At 41.7% G+C, this 24,069-nt stretch overlaps 1 protein-coding gene across 1 annotated transcript in view; it reads right to left on the reverse strand.

Annotated features, from left to right (window-relative positions):
- The window catches only part of EVA1A (eva-1 homolog A, regulator of programmed cell death), a 181,820-nt gene that overhangs the window by 108,557 nt on the left and 49,194 nt on the right, over window positions 1-24,069 (reverse strand). Inside the window, exons 3-4 of the mRNA XM_026044908.1 lie at window positions 16,716-16,839; window positions 2,391-2,543 (exon numbers count right to left, since the gene is read on the reverse strand). Coding sequence (XP_025900693.1) covers window positions 2,391-2,543; window positions 16,716-16,839 — 277 coding nt within the window. The remainder of the gene's footprint in view (window positions 1-2,390; window positions 2,544-16,715; window positions 16,840-24,069) is intronic.

Consider the following 24,069-nt stretch of genomic DNA (forward strand, 5'->3'; position numbering starts at 1 on the left):
ATAAATCCTCCAGTGCAAAAAGGAGTTGGATTCGGCTTTACGGGAACGGGATGCTGACATGGAGTCTCAGTCATACAGTTAGATGTGCTAGATCAGGTCACTGCTAATGTTCAGGATCAAAAGCTGTCACAGGATGGCCCTCAGCATATTGCATGGCAGTGGAAACCTGCAGAGAAATGTTCTCTAGCTACAGAAGGCTTTTTCAAGCCGTGATGTTTTCACCTACTCCTGAAGGAACGCAGTTGCCTCCTGGACTAGGCAGGTCCATGGCAGGAATACGTTTTCTGAAAAAGGTTCAGGGAGCTCYGCACACCACTCCCACGATTACGAGTGGCAATACGGAGCACGACACCCCCACCTCAGCACAGTAAATATATGCTTTTTCTCTGATTTGTGTTGCGGATGGGGTCTGTCTTAGTTCCTCTCTCTCAGAGCCAACATCCAAGTGATAACCACAGCTACCAACCCCCCWGTCCTAATTACATCTTAAGCACACAGTACCATCAGGTCATCTCACACAAAGTTGCTATCCAACAAGTCAATTGCTTTTAGCCTCAGTCCACAGCCTAGAATTCTACCCTAGATTTCAGTGTAAAGCTACCTAGACATTCCCACTGTTAGCTTGGTCTTACTGTATTCTGTATCAAACCTCTCTTGTGACTCGTGACTAAGAGCTGGCCTGCCTCCTTCCAGCAGTGTGTTTGCYACACTCTAGAATCAAATTCCTTATTTCCTTGGACAAACCTCTCAATTTAGAGACCTCACAAGGCCACTTTGAAGCACTCAGGCATCCAAGCACATCAGTCTTGCTGTCATACCTCACAGCTTGTTCTCTTAGCTATAGCTTTGCTCTTGCAATCCCATTGCCTTCCTTCCCTAGTTCCACATATGTGGCTCTCAGTTGGTCTAAGTTTCAAGACTTTGCTGCTCAGCACGTAAAAGAGCAGAATTTAACCCTTTGCAGCTTTCATTCAAATGGAAGAGTTTTGCTTCATGTGTACCCTCAGAAAGCAAATCCCAACACCAGTACTTTGTCACCTGTAAATGCCTATTGCTGTACTCTCATCAAGGACAGAGAAGCTCTCTGCTTGGGAACATGCTTCCAGCCCATCAAACTTCACCAACTCACTAAGTCAATACCTTGTAGTCTAAGTCACCAACTGGTAGTCAAACCACTATAGCCAGCAGTGTCCACACTCTCAGCCCATCCCACATGCCACATAAAAAAGGCCTAAGCCAACTTGTCAAGCATATCTACTTTAACATCTGTTCTCTGGCAGCTGAGAAGACTTACAGCAAATCCAGGCACAAATGACTCACCTCAGAAGACAGGAGAAAACATTTTTAGGGAGCATGACTCTCCTGACAAACATCTGAACCGTGAGACTGGGTAGGAGTCTGAACTACTCAGCTATGCTGCAAGTGTACAGATTCTTGCAGCAATATAGCTCTGCACCCAGCATGCTGCACAAGCAACCTGGCTGGCCTAATTCCACCTGTGGTTTCCCACTGACACCCATCATGTGCATATCATATTTCCAAGCAGTCACTTCACATGTCTCCATCTGAACAGCATACTAATTCCTTAAGAGCGCTGGATCAGTTTGAAGACAAACATCTCCATATACAGCTGGAATACAGATACAGAATAGACACYAGGATTCCTTTTACAGCCGTCTGGAAACTTCCCCCACTTTAGAAGGGATTCCTTTGGGGAAACTGCTCCATCCCCTCTCACCTCTACAGAGACTACAGGAATGCTGACCACAGGATTTTGCACTGTGGACATCTGACACAGTTCAAAATACTCAAACTCATGCTTGAGTTTGGCTTGAGAACAGACTGCTGTAGAGAATCTTTTTAAATTTATGGATCTTTAAGACACAAACATACAAGACTGTGATAGCCTAGAAAAAAAGAAGCAACTTGAAGTACTGTAAACCAACATGATGCAACTTAGTAGCTTGTTTTGAGAATTTTTGCTCATTGTTTTAACTTCTATTAAAATTTAAATATAATCTCTTGCTTTACTTTATCATAAGTGTTCTATAACACCTGTTGATAATACACTCTTCCATGAGGTAGGGATGAAATACCAGGAGGAAAGAAAATTGACCAAGAAACACAGGAAATAGTCTCAAGCATTTAGTGTGATTAATCTGCCAAAATTATGTGGGTCAGTAGCTGGGCTAGGGTGTGTATGTGAATCTCRGGAGTTCAGAGCTCGTGATGCAGATCACTATTGGGTAACAAGGTGCCACACATTAGCTGCATAACAGTAGCAGGTTACATGTGCCAAGTTCTGCTTTCCATGTTTCGTGCCACGATGACAATAAATGAAATTACCCCATCCAAATCAGTGTGCTCTGTCAAGACATCCCCCTGCTTACCAATCATGGGCATCCCCAGGCTTTGGTATGGGCACTCCAGGCTGCCTCCTTGTGTCCTTCCAAAGACAGCAGAGTAAATGGCTATCACCATGCTCTTCTTACAGCTTAGCCTCAGCTTGTCATCTTCACAGGCTGCTTTACTCTTGTACTCATCTGGAAGGAAACAAACACTTAATGATTCACTGATCCAGAGCTGGGCCCCTAGTGTGAAAGGAGCRTTATCACCAACTCATGGTGTGAGTTTGTCAGCAGCACCAATAATTCTTGGCATATGCCCAGATGTGCACATCAGTTGCCAGCAGAATCTGCATTTGCTAGAAGAGCAGTGATCATTTGCATTACATATTACTTTTATAGCATTATCAGCACATTTTAATGATTCCTTTTTTTTAATCAAGCACACAAGAGATCCATAAATAGTCAAYAATTTCATTTTGCATACAAGTAAAGCATGGCAATTGAGTGATTTCCCCATGGTTATTTTAGAAAGGCAGGTGAAGACTAAGGCCCATCTTTAGGTATGTTCTTCCTACAGAGATCAGCCCTTCATGTGCTAAGTGTTTATTCTACTTCACAACAGTTGAAAAGTGAACAAAATTATGTTTTTTCTTTTTTTTTTTCACAAGGACATCTCCTTTGACAGATCCAGAAGGAGCTGTACTAATTTTGTTAATGATGGGAATTGCTTTATCCATTGCACATATAGTTCTGCAAAACTGCTTTCAAGTGCAATGGATAAGAACACAATATATATATATAGCCATGCTTTTGTRTGGCTGATGCAAATGGAACAGTCTCTCAGTTCACATCTGTCAAAGAGACTAGACAATTATTTCCCAAGCAATCACATGTCATTTCTTCTCTTCACTATTATTGTTTGTATTATGGGAACCCCTAGAGGCTCCAGCTTAGAAAAGGTCCTCTCCATTTATGTCTACCAACACACTACAGAAGATAAACTCCATTTGGGAGAGCTGAATCTAAATAACAAGTTGATTAAATATGTGCATGAAAGAGACCAAGAAAACTGAACTGACTTGTCTACAACCACCCCAGCCAACACAGAGCAGCGCCAGGGATACAACCTCAACATCCCCAGTCTCTGCAGAGCAACATTCCATTGGATCATGTTATTCACTGCTAAAGATGTAACTACTATGGGCCAAAAATTGCTTTCTAGTCTCAGTGGCAATTGGCCTGGCTCAGCTTGCATTCACACAGCGAAACCTTTTTCTTCTTCCTCTCTGCTCGCTGATGCATCTACACTTAAGGGGAGTAGATTCCCCACCCAAAGTAACCTCCCAAACAGGGTCAGTCCATGTTTGGACAGTCCAAATACTGCTGGGTGTCCCAAGTCAAAACTACCAGACCCCACTAATGGCTAAATATGTGRATAATCATCTGGCAGTGCCAGGGGATGCCCCCAGTCCTGCATAACCTACTAGCACAGACATGACATTTGTCTCTCCATGTCATTGGTGCCTTATGTCTGCTATCACCAATACACAAAATCTGAGAAATTCTGCAAAGTCTATATGTATCAAATCCCTCAGTATCAGTGAACACTAGCAAAAAGTATTTGGTATTTATTGCTGAAATCTTTATTTCACGGCAGCTACAACATATTTGAATTTTTTTTCATTGTACTATAACTACAGGCTCAAGAGACATTTTTTTTTGTTGAAAATCTTCCACCAAAGTAAAATCATAGAATACTTGAGGTATGAAGACTCCTCTTCTCCCTCTTTAGCCCTCTTCAAAAATCTTTGGGTCCCAGGGTGTTTTTTTCCCCACTAAAAGTAGAATTTCTCACCCTCCCAAACTTTTAATTTGATTTAAAAGTTTCTCATTAATTCTCAATAGATAAAGACAGAGTTAAGAACGAACTCATTCGTGGAGGAAACTGTTTGAAGATCACATAACCCTGAGGAATATCTATAGTAACGCACCTATGACCATTTGAGCACCTAAAACAGTGATAAGAAGCAGGAATAAAGTTCTTACAGTGTGTAATAGAACCTATTCGAGTATAAGCACTATCATTTAATCAAAGTTATGCTTATTAATCATAGGAACAGCAAAGACAACAAAAATTGCAAATAGGAATAGATGGTCAAAATGGAAAAAAAAATAGACTTTTGTTGCTTAGAAAAAAATATGGATTCAAATTAAAAAAATAGGGCACAAAAGYGGAATAGAGCAAGCTATACAGAGCTTAATATTAAACTTGTAACATGAGAATAGAGAATATCTGTGACAAACTAAAGTGGTTGAAATATGAAATAGCTGATTAATTTTAGAAAAAGATCAGTTTTGAAGTGAGCAAGTTGCTTGCAACTTGCAAGTTGAGTCCTCTGTGAAGATCTTATTTCTTACAAGGCACTAACCAAATTTCCTGTTCCATTTTGGTTTATTATCAGCTACTTCTTCCAATCAACAAATATAACTGATTGCTTATCCACGTGCTCTGTGCATTCATGTAAAGTCCTTGGAATATTTTATATAATTCTGTTAACTCTTCAAGTCAGAGTTTAGCATTTGGGAAATTTACTGGGTCCTAATTCCTGTGAGTGTTGCATTTTACTCAGAAAACTCTGTGATTCATGATCACTTGTACTTCTACCAAGAGCTGGACCTGCAGACATGAGATAATAGACAATAAATCTCTACCTCTGTCATTTGCAATTCTCACTCTTAGAYCTGCTTCAGGAAGTTGTCAGGCAGATGGCTCGAAATATTATACTGGGATAGTGAACTGGATACTGGGATACTGAATCATACTCCTTGGGAATTAGTGCAGTTTAAGGGTGATGTGCTCTTGGCCTGAAAAAGGTGCCACCTCCTTCTGGTCACCAAATTCCGCCCTAGGAAGCACCTTTTGTTGCTGGGAGTCCTCAAGAGAGAAAGACAAATAAAGAATAGATAAATATTTATTTATTTATAAATRAAGAAAATAAAAGATAAAGAAATGATAGAGTAGGCAGCACTATTTCAGATTCCCTAAAAGTCCCTTAATCTTGATAACTGGAGAACAGATGCTCTCAATGTTTCTGGACAACTTGGTAGAAATCTGGATAAACAAACAYATGGGAAGTGAAGTTACAGGGGACACAAGTCCCTGGATGTATTTTCTGCTTTATAGCATTGCCACCTCAATCTTAGCCAGGATGAACTAAAGCCAGCTGCCTTTCATCCAGGCGCTGATGGCTTCCAGGCATTGGGCAATGGTATGGGCTATGATTGATGGAAAGAAAATATGGAGCTAAGCATCATCCATATATTTACTTGTTCTTCAACCCATAATACTCTTATATAAATATTGAAGAGAACCAAGGCAGCGTAAGTGACATAAGTGAGCTGGGACTGGGAACGAATCTGCCTTTTTCTCTCTCATTCTCCCAAGAAGAACCGACCTCCTGCAGACCAGTCACAATCTGGTCCTAAGCCTGCTCTAACTGTTACAGGCTGGCTATAATTCAGTCCAAATGCAAACATTTGTATTAGTGGGTTTCATGTTTCACCCTGAAAAATTAAACATGCTTAAATGGCCCAGRAAAGGTGGCAGTGATATTCAGCAAATGGCTTACTCAGCTGTAATCCCCCGTGCAGTCATTTGTAGGGCAACAGAGATTTACCGTGATTAAGATATTTGCTGAGGATAATATCCCTTTTATTACTGCCTGTTTTCAGAGACACTGGCTTAAATATAACTCAATAGAGAGAGAGAGAGCAAGGAGGGAACAGCTGCAGGCTTTTCTAGACACATTTTAAAGGTTGTTACATGACATGATTATAACGTGGCTAGGACAATGGAGGGAAAACAATTATAAATGCTTTTAATGGAAAAATTGGCTTTCTTGARTAGCAAAATGAGCACCAAGAACCATTGTAACTGCAGGATGTKTACAAGAAAACTAATTTGTTGAACTGCAGTAAATACATTTATCCAGCCTTTTAAGGACATTTTTTCCTATGGTCCGTGAAAATCTTCTGAATGACCGTGACTGAGAGGCTCAAAATAAAATGTCAGTTGGCTCAGGGGCTGTAAGATCTTATAGAAAAGAGYTTCTTAGAAGATTTTTCATCTAACAAAGTGAGAGGAGGTCGTGATGCCAGAGATCTATCTTGTCTAAAAATACTATATAAGAGAACTAGTTGAAAATTTTATGGATTTTAACTGATTACAAAATGCCTGATTCACATAATCGATGCACAACAGTCAGCCCTATTTTCCAGTTCAAAGAGGAGGAAAAATATGAAAGAGAAAGCTGCCTTCCTCAAAAATAACTGAAAGGTTTTAATCCGAGGAACAAGGATCCAAGCAAAGAACAAGATTTTGCAGGAAGCAGAGGTGATCTTGTCCACTTCCTTAAAATCTCAAGATTGATTCCTAGAAGCCATTACCCAGATTATGATTGCTACTTTAATGAGATTCTTCCAATACTTTAATGAGATTCTTCCAATATCCCACTTCAGAACTGAAATGCTCTCCTTCCTAGGCAACAGCTTCTCTTCAGCTCCATTTTTCCCTCACTCTCCTTCATCCCAGCTTTGTTAGCTATTCCACAAACAAACAAAATCCTCTCTTGAAATTCGCAGCTTTTTACTGTGACTAGTCATCCCATCAATAAATGCTCCACCAGAGCAAGAGTATTTACAGATTTCTGTTTCTACTCACCCCAATTGCCTAATCATTTGCTTCTGCTAGAGTTGTGTTCCCAGATGAACATTGGTTTACCCTGAAGAAAGTGAGACAGGAGAATTTGACAAAAAATGGTCATAATATTGAGGGCAAGGGAGGTATATAGCAAAAATGCTGATTCTTTACACAGATTTATATGTCAATACCTGGAAAATTTATCTAGAAAGCCATTTTTTTTTTACCAAAWAAAGGCCTTATACACTTGACTAGCCATTCACTTCATAATGGAAAATTTTATCCCTTTTTAGTAAAACAAATCTTCTCCCATGGTACATCTTAGAARATGCAAGCAAGGCAGAGTTCCCATATTTGGGAGAATAACGTGAACCTGCAATACCAGAATGACATCACAAGAAATATAGGTGACCAGAATACAGATGACCATTTCATCTCCAAAGAGTATGAGCCTGCATCAACATTCTTTTTCCTCCAATTATGTATTTTTCAATAAATTTACTTTTTCACATTAGAAAAGAAAATGCTTTCAAAAATTCAACTTTCCATCAGATAAGTTGTAATAGGGAAAAAATATCCCTCATCTCTGGCCCAGCATACCTCAGTTACAAAGTATAGGTTTCTAGCATGTATTCCTCCTAGAACAAGAGCTATCAGATASTGATTAGCTGTGAAGTTAAATATTTGAGAGACAGAATGGACCAAACGGCTCAAGTGCAACCTCTGAGTATAAAGTCAACRAGGATTTTTAGAGCCTGGAAGCCATCACCCGGTAATAAAGATGATTTCACCTGTGAGGAGAGTTTGCTCGTTTCAGCTCATGTCTACATTGCAAAAGTCAGCAACTTTTTGTGCCAGCCTAAATTGAAAACCAAAATAAGAGTTAATCAGGTAAAGATAAACCCTTTCCTACAATGTGGTCCTCCAAGCCACTGCAAGCATCACAGAATGGTCGAGGTCAGACGGACCTCTGAAGATCATATGGTCCAACCCTCCTCTTAGAGTAGGGTCAGCTAGAGTGAGTTGCTCCAAGTCCTGTCTAGTCAGGTTTTGAATATCTCGAAGGATGGAGACCCCCAGGCAACTGATGCAGTGCTTGTGTTGATCATGTGAGAAATTAATATAGTTGATATCTGTCAGTATTTCTTCTGGGTGAGCTTGAGGACTTGAGGAACCTGAAGTTTCCAAGACAGAAACACTAGGACAGATGYCTCTAAGCAGGGTCCTTCAACAGGAGTCCCTGTGCAAAAGGTCTGTCCCTGAGCAGCTCAACTTGGAGATACTCATCCAGGACCCTTTCCTATAACTTTGGACCCTCATTGCTGCTTATATGTGTTTTTATTAGCCTCTATAATTACCATAATTCCCAGGATCTGTGGTATGCACTCTGTAAGAATTTTTTTTTGAGTGTAGGTAGATCCAGGTCCACCATCCCACAATCAAACTAGACAAGGACATATCAGAACATAATACAGGCCAAAGTAATTTTTGSACAGTCTTCCCCAACCCCTGCACTCCTCTGTGACAAAGGAAAGTGGACTAAAAGAATATCTTCCAGTCATCACTCTCCTTTAAAACCTTTTCCCCACACTCCTATTCTCATGCTCCCCTATTTATTTACTTTTCATTCCAAATAAACATTTATTTTCTGAATTTAAAGTCTTTTCTTCCCCCTTGAAGACTTATCTTTTAACATAATTTCAGATCAGCTTTYCCCTGGAGAAACTGTAATTTAAGTTTCAGAAATTGAAGTTCTTTGCCTTCAGAGGCAAGGAGTGCACTGCTTGCTCATGTAGAAGGTAATCTGAAACTCTGAAAGACACAGCTCGGATGACAGTCCAGAGTTACATCGAACAGGCAGTTTGCCAACTTCAGAAGGACCCTGGAAACTCAATGACTGCCAAGTTTTGGAGGTCTGAAAACTGTTTTGACAAGTAAGAAGATTGTTCTTTGTAAACATCTTTGTCAGATTCCTTTAAAATTACACTCCTGATGCACCCATCCCATTTGCAAAGTTTAAAGGGCGCCTCTCCCCACTGTCACTTCCATCATCTGAAGCAGTTGTCTTTTCATATTCTGTTTTGGAAGCACTGGCAGTGCTGCAAATTAACTGCTACGTTTCATTTCCAAAGCAGAGCTCAGATGCATCTAGTTTGACTTTGCTCTCAGCCCAACAGGGGTAGAAAGTTATCTCAGGAGGAAAACGGGAAGAGTTTCAAAGTATATTTATAGTGAAATTAGTTAAATAAAACACTATGGAGTCAGGCACAGGTCCTGCTTCTTCCACTAGAGAATTTGAGCTGATTTCTCAAGAAAATGCAACTTGTGGCTATTCTGTCACTTCTTCCCTGCCTCATTATTTATTCTCCCTTTAAATTAATTGAGAAAATTTCAGAGAGGTTGAGGTGACAACACAGTTAATTTTCTGCAATGTTCAGGAAAAAAAATGGTAGTTAAGTTACAGAACAGAACCAAAGTAGCACCAAAGCTGAAAGAAAGAAAAAAAATTAGTTTTTATGGTCACCCTGTTCCTCCAGGCAATCAGCATGGATTTCATGCCTGACCAATTAGCACAGATTCAACCTTGAACCACCATAGCACAGGAGGCAATGGGCTTAGCAATAACTTTAGTTATTGCAATGGAAAATGGAAAAATGGGTCAGGTACAGGGGAAAAAAAATGATTTTTGTAAAGAAAGAGGCTTCATTAATTCCACCATGCACAGAAATACTTGTTCTTCTCTTCCAGTGCTGGTCTGGAATGGTCTGCAATCTGGAATGGCCCTGCTTGAAGTTACTGTTAAAATAGCTGAAAAGGGGAATTTAATCTTTTATATCTTTAAAACTGTCTTCTCCAAATGCTAAAATAATGACAGTAATCATTCTAACACAGGCATATCAGAAAGACAACTTATTGACATTTTTATATATAACCTGTGCCTATGCCTGGGGCATARAAAATAACAATAAAAAAAAAACTATAAGATTAAAAGACACTTTTCTGGTATTGTAAATAATTAAACACAGAGCATTCCCTCCATGGCTTTGTCTAAATAGAAAATATGTAGCTAGAAGAAATACACTGTTACCAGATCTCCCAAATTCATGGGACTGATGACTTCCCAAAGTCATTCATTCTTATTGACAATAATGTTCAGAAGTCCTGGTTCCTGAAGGTATGGTTAAGTGACAACCTCAGGTGCCTTCTTGTATTTGAAGGTATTTACCAGAAGTATGATAAAAWCTTGACATATCAGAATATACCTATGTAAAAAATACATATTTCATGCAAAAATGAAATGCAGGACCAATACAAAAAATATATATATATAGAAAGATTTTGCCATATGGCAGGCAAATCATTCCTATTCTTCTCTCCCAATATTTCTGAGATTTTCTCTTCCCTGTATTTATACCAGGATATGTTCACTTGAAGAGGGAAACTGATCTGTATTTTCTGTGTGAAATAAGGCTTCCATGCACAGGACTGCTGGTAGAATTTGTTCGTATAAATTGGTCTTTCCTAGGAACTCCACAGATACTTAAATGCCAATAGACAGAGGAGACCTATAAAGTCACAGCTGTGTGAATCATACATTTCAGGACAGAATGCAAGCCATAAAAAATTGTCTTCAAGTTGCTTCACATCTGGATATGGAGACCTGACCCAGCAAAAATAATTTTTCCATCCATATCTATGGGAAAGACTCTGCTCTTCACTAGCTCCCCATTCTCCTTTCTACATCAGTCAGGGATGGCTGATGAGTTTGGAAAGACAATTAGGATCTTTTTATTACTATATATATTTTTAATTTCATTTTATTTTAAATYTCCTGGGTCAGCAGCAGTTGCCTTCAGTCCTCCCCCCTTACAGACGTACTAAGGGACGGGGTCTGACAATAATCTCTGCATTCACTGACAGTGAAATCACACGTTCCTCTTAATCCTCTCCCTGACAGGCAAGTGATTAGTGTGTTTCAGAGATAGGGCTATTTGACAACGCCTGAAAATCTCAGTGCATCAACGGCTTAAAAAAAATATTAACCGCGAGCATTAAAGTTTCCCTGACCYAAATCACATGCTGATGGATCTGCCCTCCACTATTTATGACACTCCTTTATTTGCGCCTTTTTATCACAGCAGCGTTCGGTGCCTGAGGTTTTATTGCCCTTATAAATTTCCCTTCCCTGCACCTCCAAAAGAGGTTGGAAATAATGCAGATAAGCAAGAGTGGGCTCATGAATGCAGGGGGCAAAAGGCCCATTTTGCTGCCCCAGTGACTGGGCCAGAAGGATGAGCTGCTTTAGGAGCCCCCACTGCACTGGGCTGCTTTAGGGAGCCCGTCCCACCGCCCAGCAATGCAGCCAACAATGCCGTGAACTTCTCCTGCCACCAATAAACCTGTCCCGCAACGGAGATGGATGCTTTTCTGAAAGGGTTGATAACTCCTGAATTACCAATCTATTCTAGCACAAAAATCAATCACCAGCGGTAAAGGGACCGAGATGACATTTAGGCCTCTTCTTTGCTTTTGCCTGAGATTTTTACCATTGGAAAAAAAAAAAAAAAAAAAAAAAAAAAAAAGGAATGTTCTTTCCATAGCCCTCTGCTCTTTCTCACGGAATGGCAGAAATCCTTCCCAGAGAGAAAACCTTGCAAGCATGTGTGATGAGCCAAGGCTTTCGAGGCAGCGTCCTGTGTTCACAGAATTAAGCAGAAAATGTATCACCCTCAGCCCGGTGAAGTCAGTGGCAAAGCTCACGTAAGATTCAACACTATGGGAACATGGTGTAGGGAAATTAGATGAACAAGATACACTCACTGCAAGCCCAGGTGGTCCTTCCAAAAAAATTCCAGACAATCCCATTCGAATGCAACAGAGCAGATGCAGCCAGCTCCTCAAGAGGTGTAAGGCAGCTTGAAACTTAAGGCCACAAATCTCCCACACAGAGGCTGATTTCTTGCAGTTCTTTGATAGCCCATAAAACTGTGCTGCGAGTAATGGTATTCTCCTGTTTATAAGGTTTGGAAGCTATCACTGATAAAAATCACAATCTCACCAATAGGCAGCTCCTTTGCGAACAAAACAACATTTTTATCAGAGGAAAAATTAATTAAAATTAATCCCTAATTGATTTCAAAATCCCAATGTATTCCAACTAAAATTGCCCAGAGTTGTTGTGAAAAATATAGTTACCTGAGTAAGATTTTGGCACAGGAATTCCCATGCTTGAAAAGAATTGCTGACATTTAACAAGAATTAAATGGGTCTCAGATTAGAACTAGATCTATGGAGAGAATAACTGTCTGCTCCATTCAAAACTTTTGTCCAGGCCAGTTTTCARCATAAAAGTTTTCCTATAAATCAAAGCTACAGGTCCTGAACTGAAACAGAATGACCCTCTCCCCACCCGCTTTCCTGCTTCAACCCCCACACAAACGTGGCACTTCACCCACCACCAGCGAAGGCTCCTTCCCTTCCCAGTTGCAKCTCTCAGGGCCTTCATGTGCCTTTCACAAATACTGTTTCGTATCGTTGTTACAGAGGGGTTCAAGCTGCAGTCAGAGCCTAGGTCAAAATCCTGTTTTTCTCAAACTTCAAAGGCTTTGGGGCTTGTCAATAGGAGGCTCCGGGTAAAGTATGGATCTGCCATTGCTGGGAGGTTTAATAAACAGGAGCCTCACATCCACTGGCCTCCAATCACCACCTCCAGCTGCTTCACACAATATGAAATAAAACATTGAGGGCGAGGGAAAAGGACTCACAGGACAAGCCACCTAAGCAGCCTTGAAGCCTTTCCCTTTCCCAACAGCACTGCCAGTGGAGTGGCCACTTGGGCAATTCAACTCACCCTTAGGCCTTTGGCAGACACARGCAAACCTCTATGTTCCCATGTTGTCCAGGAGCAGCAACACCTTGGAAATCTAAAGGAAAAAACAACCARCCAACCAAAAAGATACAACATGTAGATGGATGMTGTGCAGGGGTAGCTCAACCTCTGCTCGGACAACAGCCACAAGAGCAACCAGYCCCAGTAAAATCAGCTGAGAGGGCACCATTGGGGTGCAAAAAGGGAAATAATTTCCTCAACACAACTTCAGCAGATCCCAAGATCCTGCTCCCAGCTAGGATTAGACCTYGCAGCCCCTCCAGAAAGTCTGGCACACGGAGCAAATATTTCCTAGCTTACAACAGCACACGGTCCCACACAATTGTTTTGGACTCTGAAGCAAGGGGGATGAACAAACCTTGAATTGTTTGAATAGTATTAGTGAATCCGGATTTCAGTTAGAGGGAATTCATGTTAGACCAATTAAATAGTATGTCAATTCCCTCTAATTATATGTTCCTGCAGCCTGCCTGGTAATTATACTTAATGGGTCTAAACTGAATCAGCATGTTACCTGAGAAATAATTGGGTTTATGTGCAATTTTTTAATAATCTTGAAAGGTAGCCTGCACATTGAAATCCTCTGCATATTCAGGGCTGGATCATTGGTTTCGGTGCACCATGGATGCTGATGTCAGGCTACATGTGCCCTGGTAAATTAAATGCACCTTTTCTCTTGATATTATGCCCAAGTTGATGGATCAGCCCACATCCATACAAATAAATCTTCTTAACCCCCCAAACAGAGTGGTCAYATCCAAATTATCTATTGGAGCCCATCACTGTCCAGTGATAAGCACCAAAGCACGTTCAGAAGATGTTTGGGGCAGTGTAATTTGGCCTGGTCCACAGCAGAGCCAGGGACTGTGCTACCCATTTTATCATAGGGATGATGGAGCTCCACTTCCCACAGAGGTTCCCTGGTGCTTTCAGTACAGATTTAGCCTCAAAGAAGAGCTTTGGGTTTCACTGCTCCACTAACATGTCCCAGCCCTGACCTGCCTGATCCCTTGGAGGTTCTCTCTATTGAGGATCTCAATAGCAGGATGATTTGCAGAGGCGCCTCTGAGTTTTAGAAGAACAAGTTGTAGTTGTGCTGAGACACTTGAGCACCTCCCCAAGGGTTGGTGCATATAGCAAAGAAGGCCTACAAGAAATAAGGAGGAAAAGTAGAAGACAAGCCGATACATTTTGAAAAACCTTGTCCTTCCAAGCCACACAGCACCCCAGAAGTCTCACCCCAAGCAAAGATATTTACAAAAAAAAAAAAAAAAAAAAAGTATTTTTGTTGATTGAACGTCCTGCACCTTAACATTAAAAGTACACCCACATATACATGGTGTATTTGTGTATTTACAAGCACAGAGAATGCGCACAGATCTGCCAAACATCTGCCATTTAAAATCAGCCCCACGCACATACCAGAATCCCCCGTGTGCAGACAAGTGTCTGCAAGACCCCAGATGCAGCCTTCGGACCAAAAGGAATCATGTTTCCCACAACACTTCCCAAAGACACTCAAGCTGTTGAATTTCTCACCACTTCTAGTCAAGCAGGCACTTCTCTAAAATATTCCTTTGAATTTCTAGAGGAGGCAAACCACAACACTTCAAAACACTGCTCAAGTCTCAGCTTCTGGCACAAAAAAATCACAGGGCCCTCAGCAGTTTGTGCAGCTGAGGCTGTTGGTATCTCCCACTGTTTGGGGTATCCAGGGCTTTCCAGTTCAGCCTGGTTTGCTTTCCTCCATCTCCTTGAAATTCTGCCAGTGAGAAACAACCTAAAAAAAAAAAAAAAAAAGCACTTTGCCTTGCAAGTGACCCCCCTTACAGCCAGTGAGCATTGAAACCACTAGATTTCAAACACAACATAGTGTCAGAGACACGTAACTGCAGTGACAGTGGCCGGAGGGAAAGACTGCACTATTTACTTATTCATCAGTAAAAATACAAATAGATGCCACTAGCTTCAATTTTATTTCAAGGAAAAGCTTTCTTTTTAGTGAATTGCATTATTCAGTAGATTTCCAAGGTTCCAGGAGGACTCTTAAAGTGGGAGAGCTTGGGTGACAGAGCAGTGGAACAGGCTGCCCAGGGAGGTTGTGGAGTCTCCTACTCTGGAGGTCTTCAAAACCCACCTGGATGCCACCCTGTGCTACATGCTCTAGGTGTGCCTGCTGAGCAGGAAGGTTGGACTAGATGATCTCTAGAGGTCCCTTCCAACCTTAAATATTCTGTGATTCTGTGATCCCTAACTAAAATTATGGATGCCCTGTCCAAGCTTGGCAGACCACTTCCCAAAGGGTATCTCATACCTGCAGGCAGACAAACCTGGGTCCTTTCTACCTCCTTCGGCACACAGGCACTTGCTTCAGTAGCATGGAGGACAATTCAGACCTTAAATGACTTCTTATTAAAGCACCTCTGTCTGTCATTAAGGAGGACAAATCCAKGCTCAGAAGCAGTACCCAAAAGCTGCATGCATCTTTGATAAYGTTATCAATCAAAGCATGGCAGCAAGTTTCAGCAGGGCCTCCAGTACTGTTTGGTTAAGTGGATGTGAGGATGTGCCCCGGACATACTGGGGGTGATCAACACTTCATAGGACCTAGATTCATTTAGGGCTCACAAACAACACACTGTGCAGAAGGATCCGCCAAAAATTATCATTGTTCTCTATTTTGTATTCTGTGGATCAATCTTTTCAGAGCTCTCATTATGCTCCCTATAGCAGGGTGAATGGGCACAGTTACAGATCAACACATAGAAGCTTTATGTTTTTTCTGAAACTCAAAGTCTGGAAACATAAAGAGAATTTTGAAAGTGTCCTGCTATCTCTGCRCAAGGCTAACGCTCACAGATTTCTAACCATGCTATTAATCCAATGATTAAAATTTTGTCCAGTGAGTAAGAAACAAAAAGTTGCAGCAGGTTACCCTGTTTCACCCTGCAGAACTACAGCTGCTTGAAAAACGTCTTGGGGAAAGGTTTTTAAGCAACTTTCCCCACTCTCTTTCAGGAAAATCATGCAGCACACACACAAGTTCCTTCTTTTTTTTTTGCATATTTGCAACCGGCAGAGAATGCCAAGCCATAAATATTTTTACACAATGGGCTCCAGAGCTACCCTCAGAAGTTCATCACAGGCTCCCACAGCCAGATTGCTCTGAGCTGTGATACAAAACCTGTAAGTTGATGAAGACTTGTCAGGACACCCTGCTAATTGCTTCTGTTTCATAGAAATCAATTTCTCGCCTAACAAGGGATGTTCCAGTCACTCACCAAAACCGCACAATAAATGCAGGTGCTTCATTACCTATTTCTCACTCGAATTCCTCACCAGATCCCTTCGCTGCCTTAGCACAGGCCTCTGCATGTTGGGGCAAACTGTCTTCTGCAGCACAGTGCAGGGTCTGAGCACCTCGGCTTTTGTTCCAAAATCTCTTCTGAAACCAGGTCCATCTCTCTTCCTTCTTCAACCCTTTTGTCTTTTTAATTTCTTGTGGACAATTTTGCACGAGGTGTCGTGACAACGCTGCCATCATGACATTGCTGCAGTCCTGATGCTGCCACGGTCCCACTACAGGGCCGGCCAAGAGCGCATGAGACCCACTAGCTCCACAGGGCAAGGGGAAGTGTTTCCTACCCAGGGTTTGTGCCATGCTTTAAATAAACCCTGGGAAGGACCAAAATGTCCTGGGAGGCCAGGCGGCCAAGGACTAAGCAGAAAATGGCTTTGGTCTCACCAAAAGGAATGGGCCCGGTGGGGAGATACTCACTTGGCCTGCACTTGTACCACACGATGAGGTATTTGCCAGTCCCCGGGCACGGATCAGCGCCGAAGAGCCGGCTGTTGACGAGGAACTGGCAGCTCCGTCGGTCCTGGCACTCGTCCAGCATCTTCTACACAGGAGAAACAGGAAAAGAGAAGAGCTCAGTGTCCCGTAGTGTCTGCCACACAATTTTGATACGGCCACCTCTGCAGCATCCCAGCTTGGAGGATGCAGCTTAGACCGTGCAGTTAAAACCAAAGGCCCAAACCCTGCCATGATTGGTCTGCTTCTGATTCCTCCAGGGAATCGTGATTTCAATCACGTGCTTTAAAAGAGCTCTTATCTTGACTGTAAAAGCCCTGGCAATTGCTCATGCTCTAATAATTAGTAACTGTGGTGGGAATACTTTTACACAGCCAGTACGGTCAAGTTTGGGGAAACTTGCACTACTTTTTTATCCAGCAGTCGCTTCCCACTTCCCCATTCATGGTGCTCACAAAAACTCCATCCCAGAGTCCACGGGGGCAAGACAGGCTGCCTCCTGCTAACAAACAGTTTCATTAAGAAAGATTAATGATTTTTTCTTTTTTTTTTTTTAACTCAATGATCCTCTAAAGCAGAAATGGGGGGAGGGAATATTATTAAGTGGAGCCATAATTAAGTTTTAAGATCAGCTGGACAGCTTAGGTGGTTTTTATGTACTCCTGTAGAGCCCCTAGAGCGCTAAAATTACCATAATGTTCGCCTGACTCACATGAACCTGTCAGATCATTTTGAGACCCCAGAGCGAGGTAATTCATGGCCTTGCTAAGCCCCTGCTACACGGAGCTGCAAATGCCATTCCCAGAACAATTAATTTTCACTTGCAAGGAGCCGTCGGAAAATCCTCGCTCAGAAATTATCCCGGACTCCCTGGTCCCTTTTGTCTGTTCCCTTTTCTTTTCCCACCTTCATACTGATACTTTCCCACAATTTTATCCCTGTGCCATTAGCAAGAAGGCCCTTCCTTCTTTGCACAATGATCCAAATAAATTTTCTCTCTACCTCAGTGAATCTCCCTCTACTTTTACATCCTCCCCAAACATACCATKTGCTATCCCTAGCATTATAACTCTGAATGTCACCCACAGAATAACAGGAGCARCAGCTGTTCCAGCTTTATTTGCGGTCCCAAACTGCATTTGTGGTTGCTCGTAACTTCCTACAGCCTTCACCTTTAGGGCTGACACATGCAAGGATTTGTGCCTGCCTCAAGCCCAACTTTTATTTTAAAGTATAAACCAAGGCAATTCAGGCCTTTTCCAGTGAGCAGAAAACATATGCCATTATTTTTCAGTCACAAAGCTAATAAAGTGCAGGCATCTCATTTCAAAACACAGGACTGGTGGATGGAGAGGCTGACAGGTGAATACTGAAGGACATATCTGGGAGCATTTTGAGGAGCCACTAGTCCTCTCAGCTAGGATGTTAAAATACACAGAGAAAGCATATTCTTTCATTTAGGCTTCTAAGGGTTGACTGTCCACTCAATATGTGAAATTTAGTTTAATGCAAAATCCAGTGAGTTACAAAGGACTTTAAGTAAGGTCTCTGCCCATAAAGCTGTTTTGATCTCACAGGGCAAAGAACAACTGGGGTAACTCCTAAGAGCTTCGCATACGGCAAGAAATCTCCAAATGACTGTGAACCTGAAAGGATTTGCTGCTACTGGACAGCCACAACTGTGGCTATATGTATATGAGGCTATATATGTAAGCAGTGCTAAGACCATAAAGCAAAAGGAGGAAGAATTTTCCCACAGGAAATTTGTCCTCCCAAAAGCAGCAGACCAAAGGTTTCGGTCAGCAAATGTGTTCATACTGTGAGGCTAGGACTTTTCAAAAGCCTTCGGCATTGCCTAASCAGTGTTATTAAAAACAGAAAGAAAATCACCATAGTTTTCAACAGCAGCTGAACTAGGTCAGCAAAAAGCCTCCTTGAAAGCCCCAGCACGGGTGCCTAAGCAGAACTTGAGTTCATCTGTCCTCAGGTGCAACACCAGGGGCGAAGGCAACTGCCTTGGAGAACRATGAACACAGGCAGCCTTCACATATTGCGACTTTGTCTTGTTCTGCTCTAACTTTTGCTATTGCTATTGCTCACTCTGTGTTTTCCTCAGAAAAAAAAACTCCTGGGCTTCCTTTCTGTGGGACATCAAGTACCATAGAGCCTTGGGGAAAAGCTCGTGCTCAAATTGAGGGGCAAAAATTACCTGCGTCATTGTGAAATCATAGAAAATGGGAAACGTTCTTCATGTTGCCTATGCCTTTTACTGATTGGTTTTAATGTTTAACTAGAGTTTCAATATAATTTAATAATAGCCATAACTCTTAAAAGTTATTTCATGCGGAAGGAGAAATCAATATTTCTTCTGTTTCTTCTTCATTTACAGAGCTTAATGTGCCTCTACCCACTTCCCCACAAATGGCAACAATTTTGCTGAAAATATTTTCAAAAATCATCTGTACAATTTCTTGCTTCCTGCAGATTGCTTGAACCAAGTCTTGTATGTAATAAATAAAATAAAAAACCATTTTGAATGCTTAGTGAAATATGTCAGGACTGAAATGTAAAGAAAATTAGCCGTGGTTGGGCACCATGTTCTTGTTAACAAAACCCACTACTAGTTACGTCAGCTCTAAGGTTAATTTAAATGTTGGTACCTACAACTTTTTCCCAGATGAGCATACACAGGAAATATCTTCCCTATTGCTTTCTTCCATACATGCTATATAGCACCAGCCTCTTAAACACCATGCAACACAGCAGCTCCACAGAGGACACAGAGCAAGAAGAGACTCAGTCTGCCACAGTTATACTTAAAAGTTAACAAATTCATTCTGTTTGGCTTGGGTTTATTTTTGGTTGGTTGGTTTGGGGTTTTTTTTTTTTTTTGCCTATATTGTCAGCTGCAAAGGTAAAAAAAAAATACAACTTCAAAAGAAAAGTCAATGAGCAGTCTGAACTTGCACAGAAATAGTTGTGGACATGTAGATTTATTCCTAACTGGGATATGCAACCAACTGCTTATGTGAGCATCATCTGGTGCACCCCTGACTAATGCAAAATGAAGTTACATTGGGTTAGGTTATGTTATAAATATCACTCCAACAGAAAGTGGAGGAGGAATTCCTGTCTGGCACAAAAGGAGAGGGAAGACACATTAATTGCATTGTGCCATTTTATAATTGCGTTCCAATGGTGAATCAAGCCTGAGGGCTGACAGCCAGTGCTCAGGAGGGAAGCTGAGACTGTTTAAGCCCATTCCATTCCCCAGTTCATGACTGGGCTGAGAAGCTGTGAGATTTAGRGGCGATAAGAGAGAAAGAAATGTGAATTCAAGTAAAACAAACACTAATCTAACCCCTGTGATTTATGCCCTGGATTAATCTCACTGCAGTGACCCGGRTTTTAAAGCAAGGGCAGCCTCAAGCTCAAAACCATGTCTTTCTAGTGGGCATTGCAGATGAAACACATTTCTTGCGCTCACTTAGCTGTGTTCGTTAGCTAAGTAATTGCTTGTGCTCGTTAAATAATAACATTTAACTCTGCAGCTAGATGGGAGCTCTGCAAGAAGGCTGCACTCAGCCATTCCCAAGGGCACACTCATTTTTTTCTTCTGTCTCTTCAAATCACGTTTCAAGGAGCGCTTCCCCCGAACACTTAAAATAAACCACAATTGAGCTTAACACCCAAGGCAATTAAACTTATCACAGTTCTTAGTCCCTTGAAGTAGCTCACGGAGTTAATACACTTATGGTGAGACTCTAGGCCCACAGAAGCCAACGGCAAAACTCAAGGAGAGCTGGGATTTACCCGCAGGGCTGCTCCCTGTATGGCCTCCATCATCAAAGAAGCACAATGATGGCTCTAGGGCACACCAGTCAGGCATGAAACTACAGAGAGAAACCCCACTAAATAGTTGTCCAACTTGTGTGCTGCTGCAGAGGGTAAAACAGAGAGCAAGCTGCAAAGCTGTGTGCAGCCAAGTGACGACGATGGATGGAGATCTCTGCTAAGAATTTTACACAAGGAGGTACCAATCATTTTTAAAAATAAAACTAAGAGCTTTTAGCACAAATTCAGTCCAAGTGTAACTATTGCAGGGCAGTTGCAACAATACCTACATTGGTRCCTCTCCAGGAATTTTGCAGTGAGAATAATTCTCCCTGCAGAGCCACACAGCACAAAGCACTTGCAGTCGCTTCATATCATGGTTTATTTGGATTTTTTAAATCCAAATGGTTAATCCATGGTTTATTTTGGATTTTTTAATGTTTATTTGGATTTGGATTAAAATACTGTTTATATAATGCCCAGTATTTGTATTATTTTTAAACATAATTTTAAACTTGGTGCTTTTAAGTTGCAAACCTATTTGCAGTTCCTTTCCATAATTATTATAAAGATCATACAATCCTTCCCAGTCATTAGTGCAAATTACTGAAGTCCATGGAGTAACATGATTATCCTATRAGCAAGTGGAAAAACAAAAGAAACAACATGTAGCACATTTAGCATTGGTTTTGGTAGAACAGGATTCAGCAGAGCTCCTCTGGCAGGGCCTTGGGAGAGCCCAGAGAGAGGGATTCACCAGGAAGCAAAAGCAAGGGAGAAGCTCTGCACAAAGAAGGACTGGGAAAAATGCTTTACAAGTATCAACTCATTAACGACTATGTACATTTCCTAATAGTGGGGAATTGAATCTGTATGCAGGGTCAGCTTCAAAGGAAAAGGAGGTCTGAGCTGAAGAATACAAGAGGGAGCAGAAGAATACAAGAAGAATACAAGAAGAATACAAGAAGAATACAAGAGAGTCATGGGATTAAAGAAAGGGAAAGCTGAAAACACAGACTAGAGAAAAAAAATCATTGAGAGCAAACCATTACACTGTCAAGCAAGGTCTCAATGTCAATGATGGAAGCCCCGTGACTTGGGAAGTTTAAATCTAGAGCAAACAAAGCATTAGTAGGCTTACAGCACAGGGAGCACCCCTGCTGCACCAGCCACCTCTGCCTTCAGCATCTCTGCTCCTGCAGCACATCATAATCACGAGCTGTTGCAGTCCAGCCTGTCTTGGCAAAGATTGCAGAGATATGGCAATTTAGAGATTATCTGTGACCTCCACATCAAGCAGTTTTTCTGCTTGCAAATAATTGGCTTGTCAGATTGGTCGAGATTCTCRAACAAAACTGCGCCATTTCGGTGATTTTTTAGGGCAATTTTGGCATTACAGTAACCTCTTCTGGAGCCTGACACCGTTGCTCACCTGTCTCTGCAGATCAATTTTAGTGTTGTGTGACTAGGCATTGTCCAAACAGCTCTTTAACTCCCTGACATTTCTGTGATTGAGCCTTTCCTACTCAGACTCTCTCTAAGCCCTAGAAACCTCTGGACATTTAATGTTAATTAATGGCCATGCAGTCCAGGAAACCCAGAACAGGGACTTAGGGTGCTAGGTGCTCCCGCCAGATGCACTAATGACCGTGTGCTCTAGTGCAAATTATACTTCTTTTTCTCACCTCTCTCCCTTTGACCATCATCTTGTTTTACACTGTCGAGGGTCCCTTCCGGGATTGTACAGTTCCCTCTGGTACTGGACATGGCCCGGAGTTACTGTGCTAGGCCTACCAGGAAAGCCGGTGTAGTTGAATCACTATCTTGTGATCTCGATTTCATGCTCCCGCATTGTTAATCCAGAATGTTTGGTGGAACATGACACMATCTTTCAAAACAGTAACACACATACACCTTCTAACCTCATCATTTGGTGATCAGCTTTGGAAAGGGTGCAAGCAGAGCTTGTCTGATCTTCCCACCACCAGAGAGGTCATCTCTTTGCTTTCTGTCATGGAAACCATCCTGACAGATGTAAATAAAGAGAAAGCGGGAAAGGGCTGGGGAATCCCATGGTTAGAATGCAAGGAATCTGCTCCCTTTTGTATAATTGCATCACACGCTGTGAGGGTGACAGCAGGAGCCGGTGGCAGCTAACGTTTCATATATCTTGCTTAAAGGACCAAAGGAAATACCATGTCAGCAGCACGAGTGATTCTTGTCACCCACGGCTGGTTGTCCTAGAGAGCGCTGAAGGACACCGAGGTGACAGGTTGGGCCTACACTCCCTGCCTGGCCTGGCTGCCTTTCCTTATGGGATGCCTGACTCTCCTCCAGGGCACCTCCCAAGGAAATGCATTTCCCCTTGGGAAACTCGGCCCTCCAAGGTGCAGTTTCCTGCTGTCTTCAGTAGACACATCTCTGAAGGCAGAAGTTATTCTATAATTTCTCTGATAAAATTCTGTGAGCAGAAACACAACAGATAAATGCCTCTCCAGGGTTTTTTATTTTGCTTTTAAGTAAGCTTTGCTTTATTTTTCTGTCAATTTACTAAAAATGAGGATATTGCATATCATCTGCTGCGAAGTATTATCTAGTTTTCTGGTGACCATTAAATACTCTTCTTTAAGCCACTTCTTATTGCAAAGCAAGCAAGTGCAATTGAAAGCAAGTGACATCAAGAACTCCAAACTATGAATAAAACCGCAGAACCTTCTATAAACATATCACTCCAAATCTCTTCTTCAGCTATACAGTTTTCTACATGGGCCTCCACATATTTTGGAAGACACAAGCTGAGACTTGTGAGCCTGCTCAAAGTGACTTGGGTTCTTACTAAAGAGATTCATTTATTGTTAGGCARTTATCATTAGGCACTTACAGTTCTTAGGCAATGCACATCACTAACACTCCTATTTCTCCTTTGTCTTATACCTCAACGTTTATGCACTCTGCTGAACAAGCATACACTGCTGTTGTATACCATTTATCAGCTTCCTTATTTCCCAGAGGTGATATGAGATGGCAGGTTGGAGAAGCACAGCATTAAGTGAGAGGCTAGAGAAAATGAGGATGATTCATAGCAGATCTCCTTGGAGTAAAAGGTCTCTGCAGGTGTCCCCAGATCCACCCCACTTCCTCTCCACACTCCAAAATCAGAGAGTCTGCAAATCGAAAGTGAGTTTGACCATCTCGACCTGTGTAAAACTGCATTACAGAGCAGAGGAAAAACTCAGCTGTAAAATCACAATGCACACATCTATGAAAAAGCATCAAGCTCTATAAATTATTAGGTTTATCTTGTCCAGTCCAATTGTACCTGCTGAATTGCTCCAAATGGATCAACATATGTGGGAGCTACAGGTCACTGTGGGGACACCAACACCATGGGCAGGTCATAGCTCAAGCACAGGATCATGATAAAGCAGTTCTGCAACTTTATGGTGAAAGATAAATARATTTTGGTTCTGACAGCTGCTGTTCC

The sequence above is a fragment of the Nothoprocta perdicaria genome, unplaced genomic scaffold, assembly GCF_003342845.1.
Source record: "Nothoprocta perdicaria isolate Ctin4 unplaced genomic scaffold, notPer1 scaffold_39, whole genome shotgun sequence".
Taxonomy (NCBI): Eukaryota; Metazoa; Chordata; class Aves; order Tinamiformes; family Tinamidae; genus Nothoprocta; species Nothoprocta perdicaria.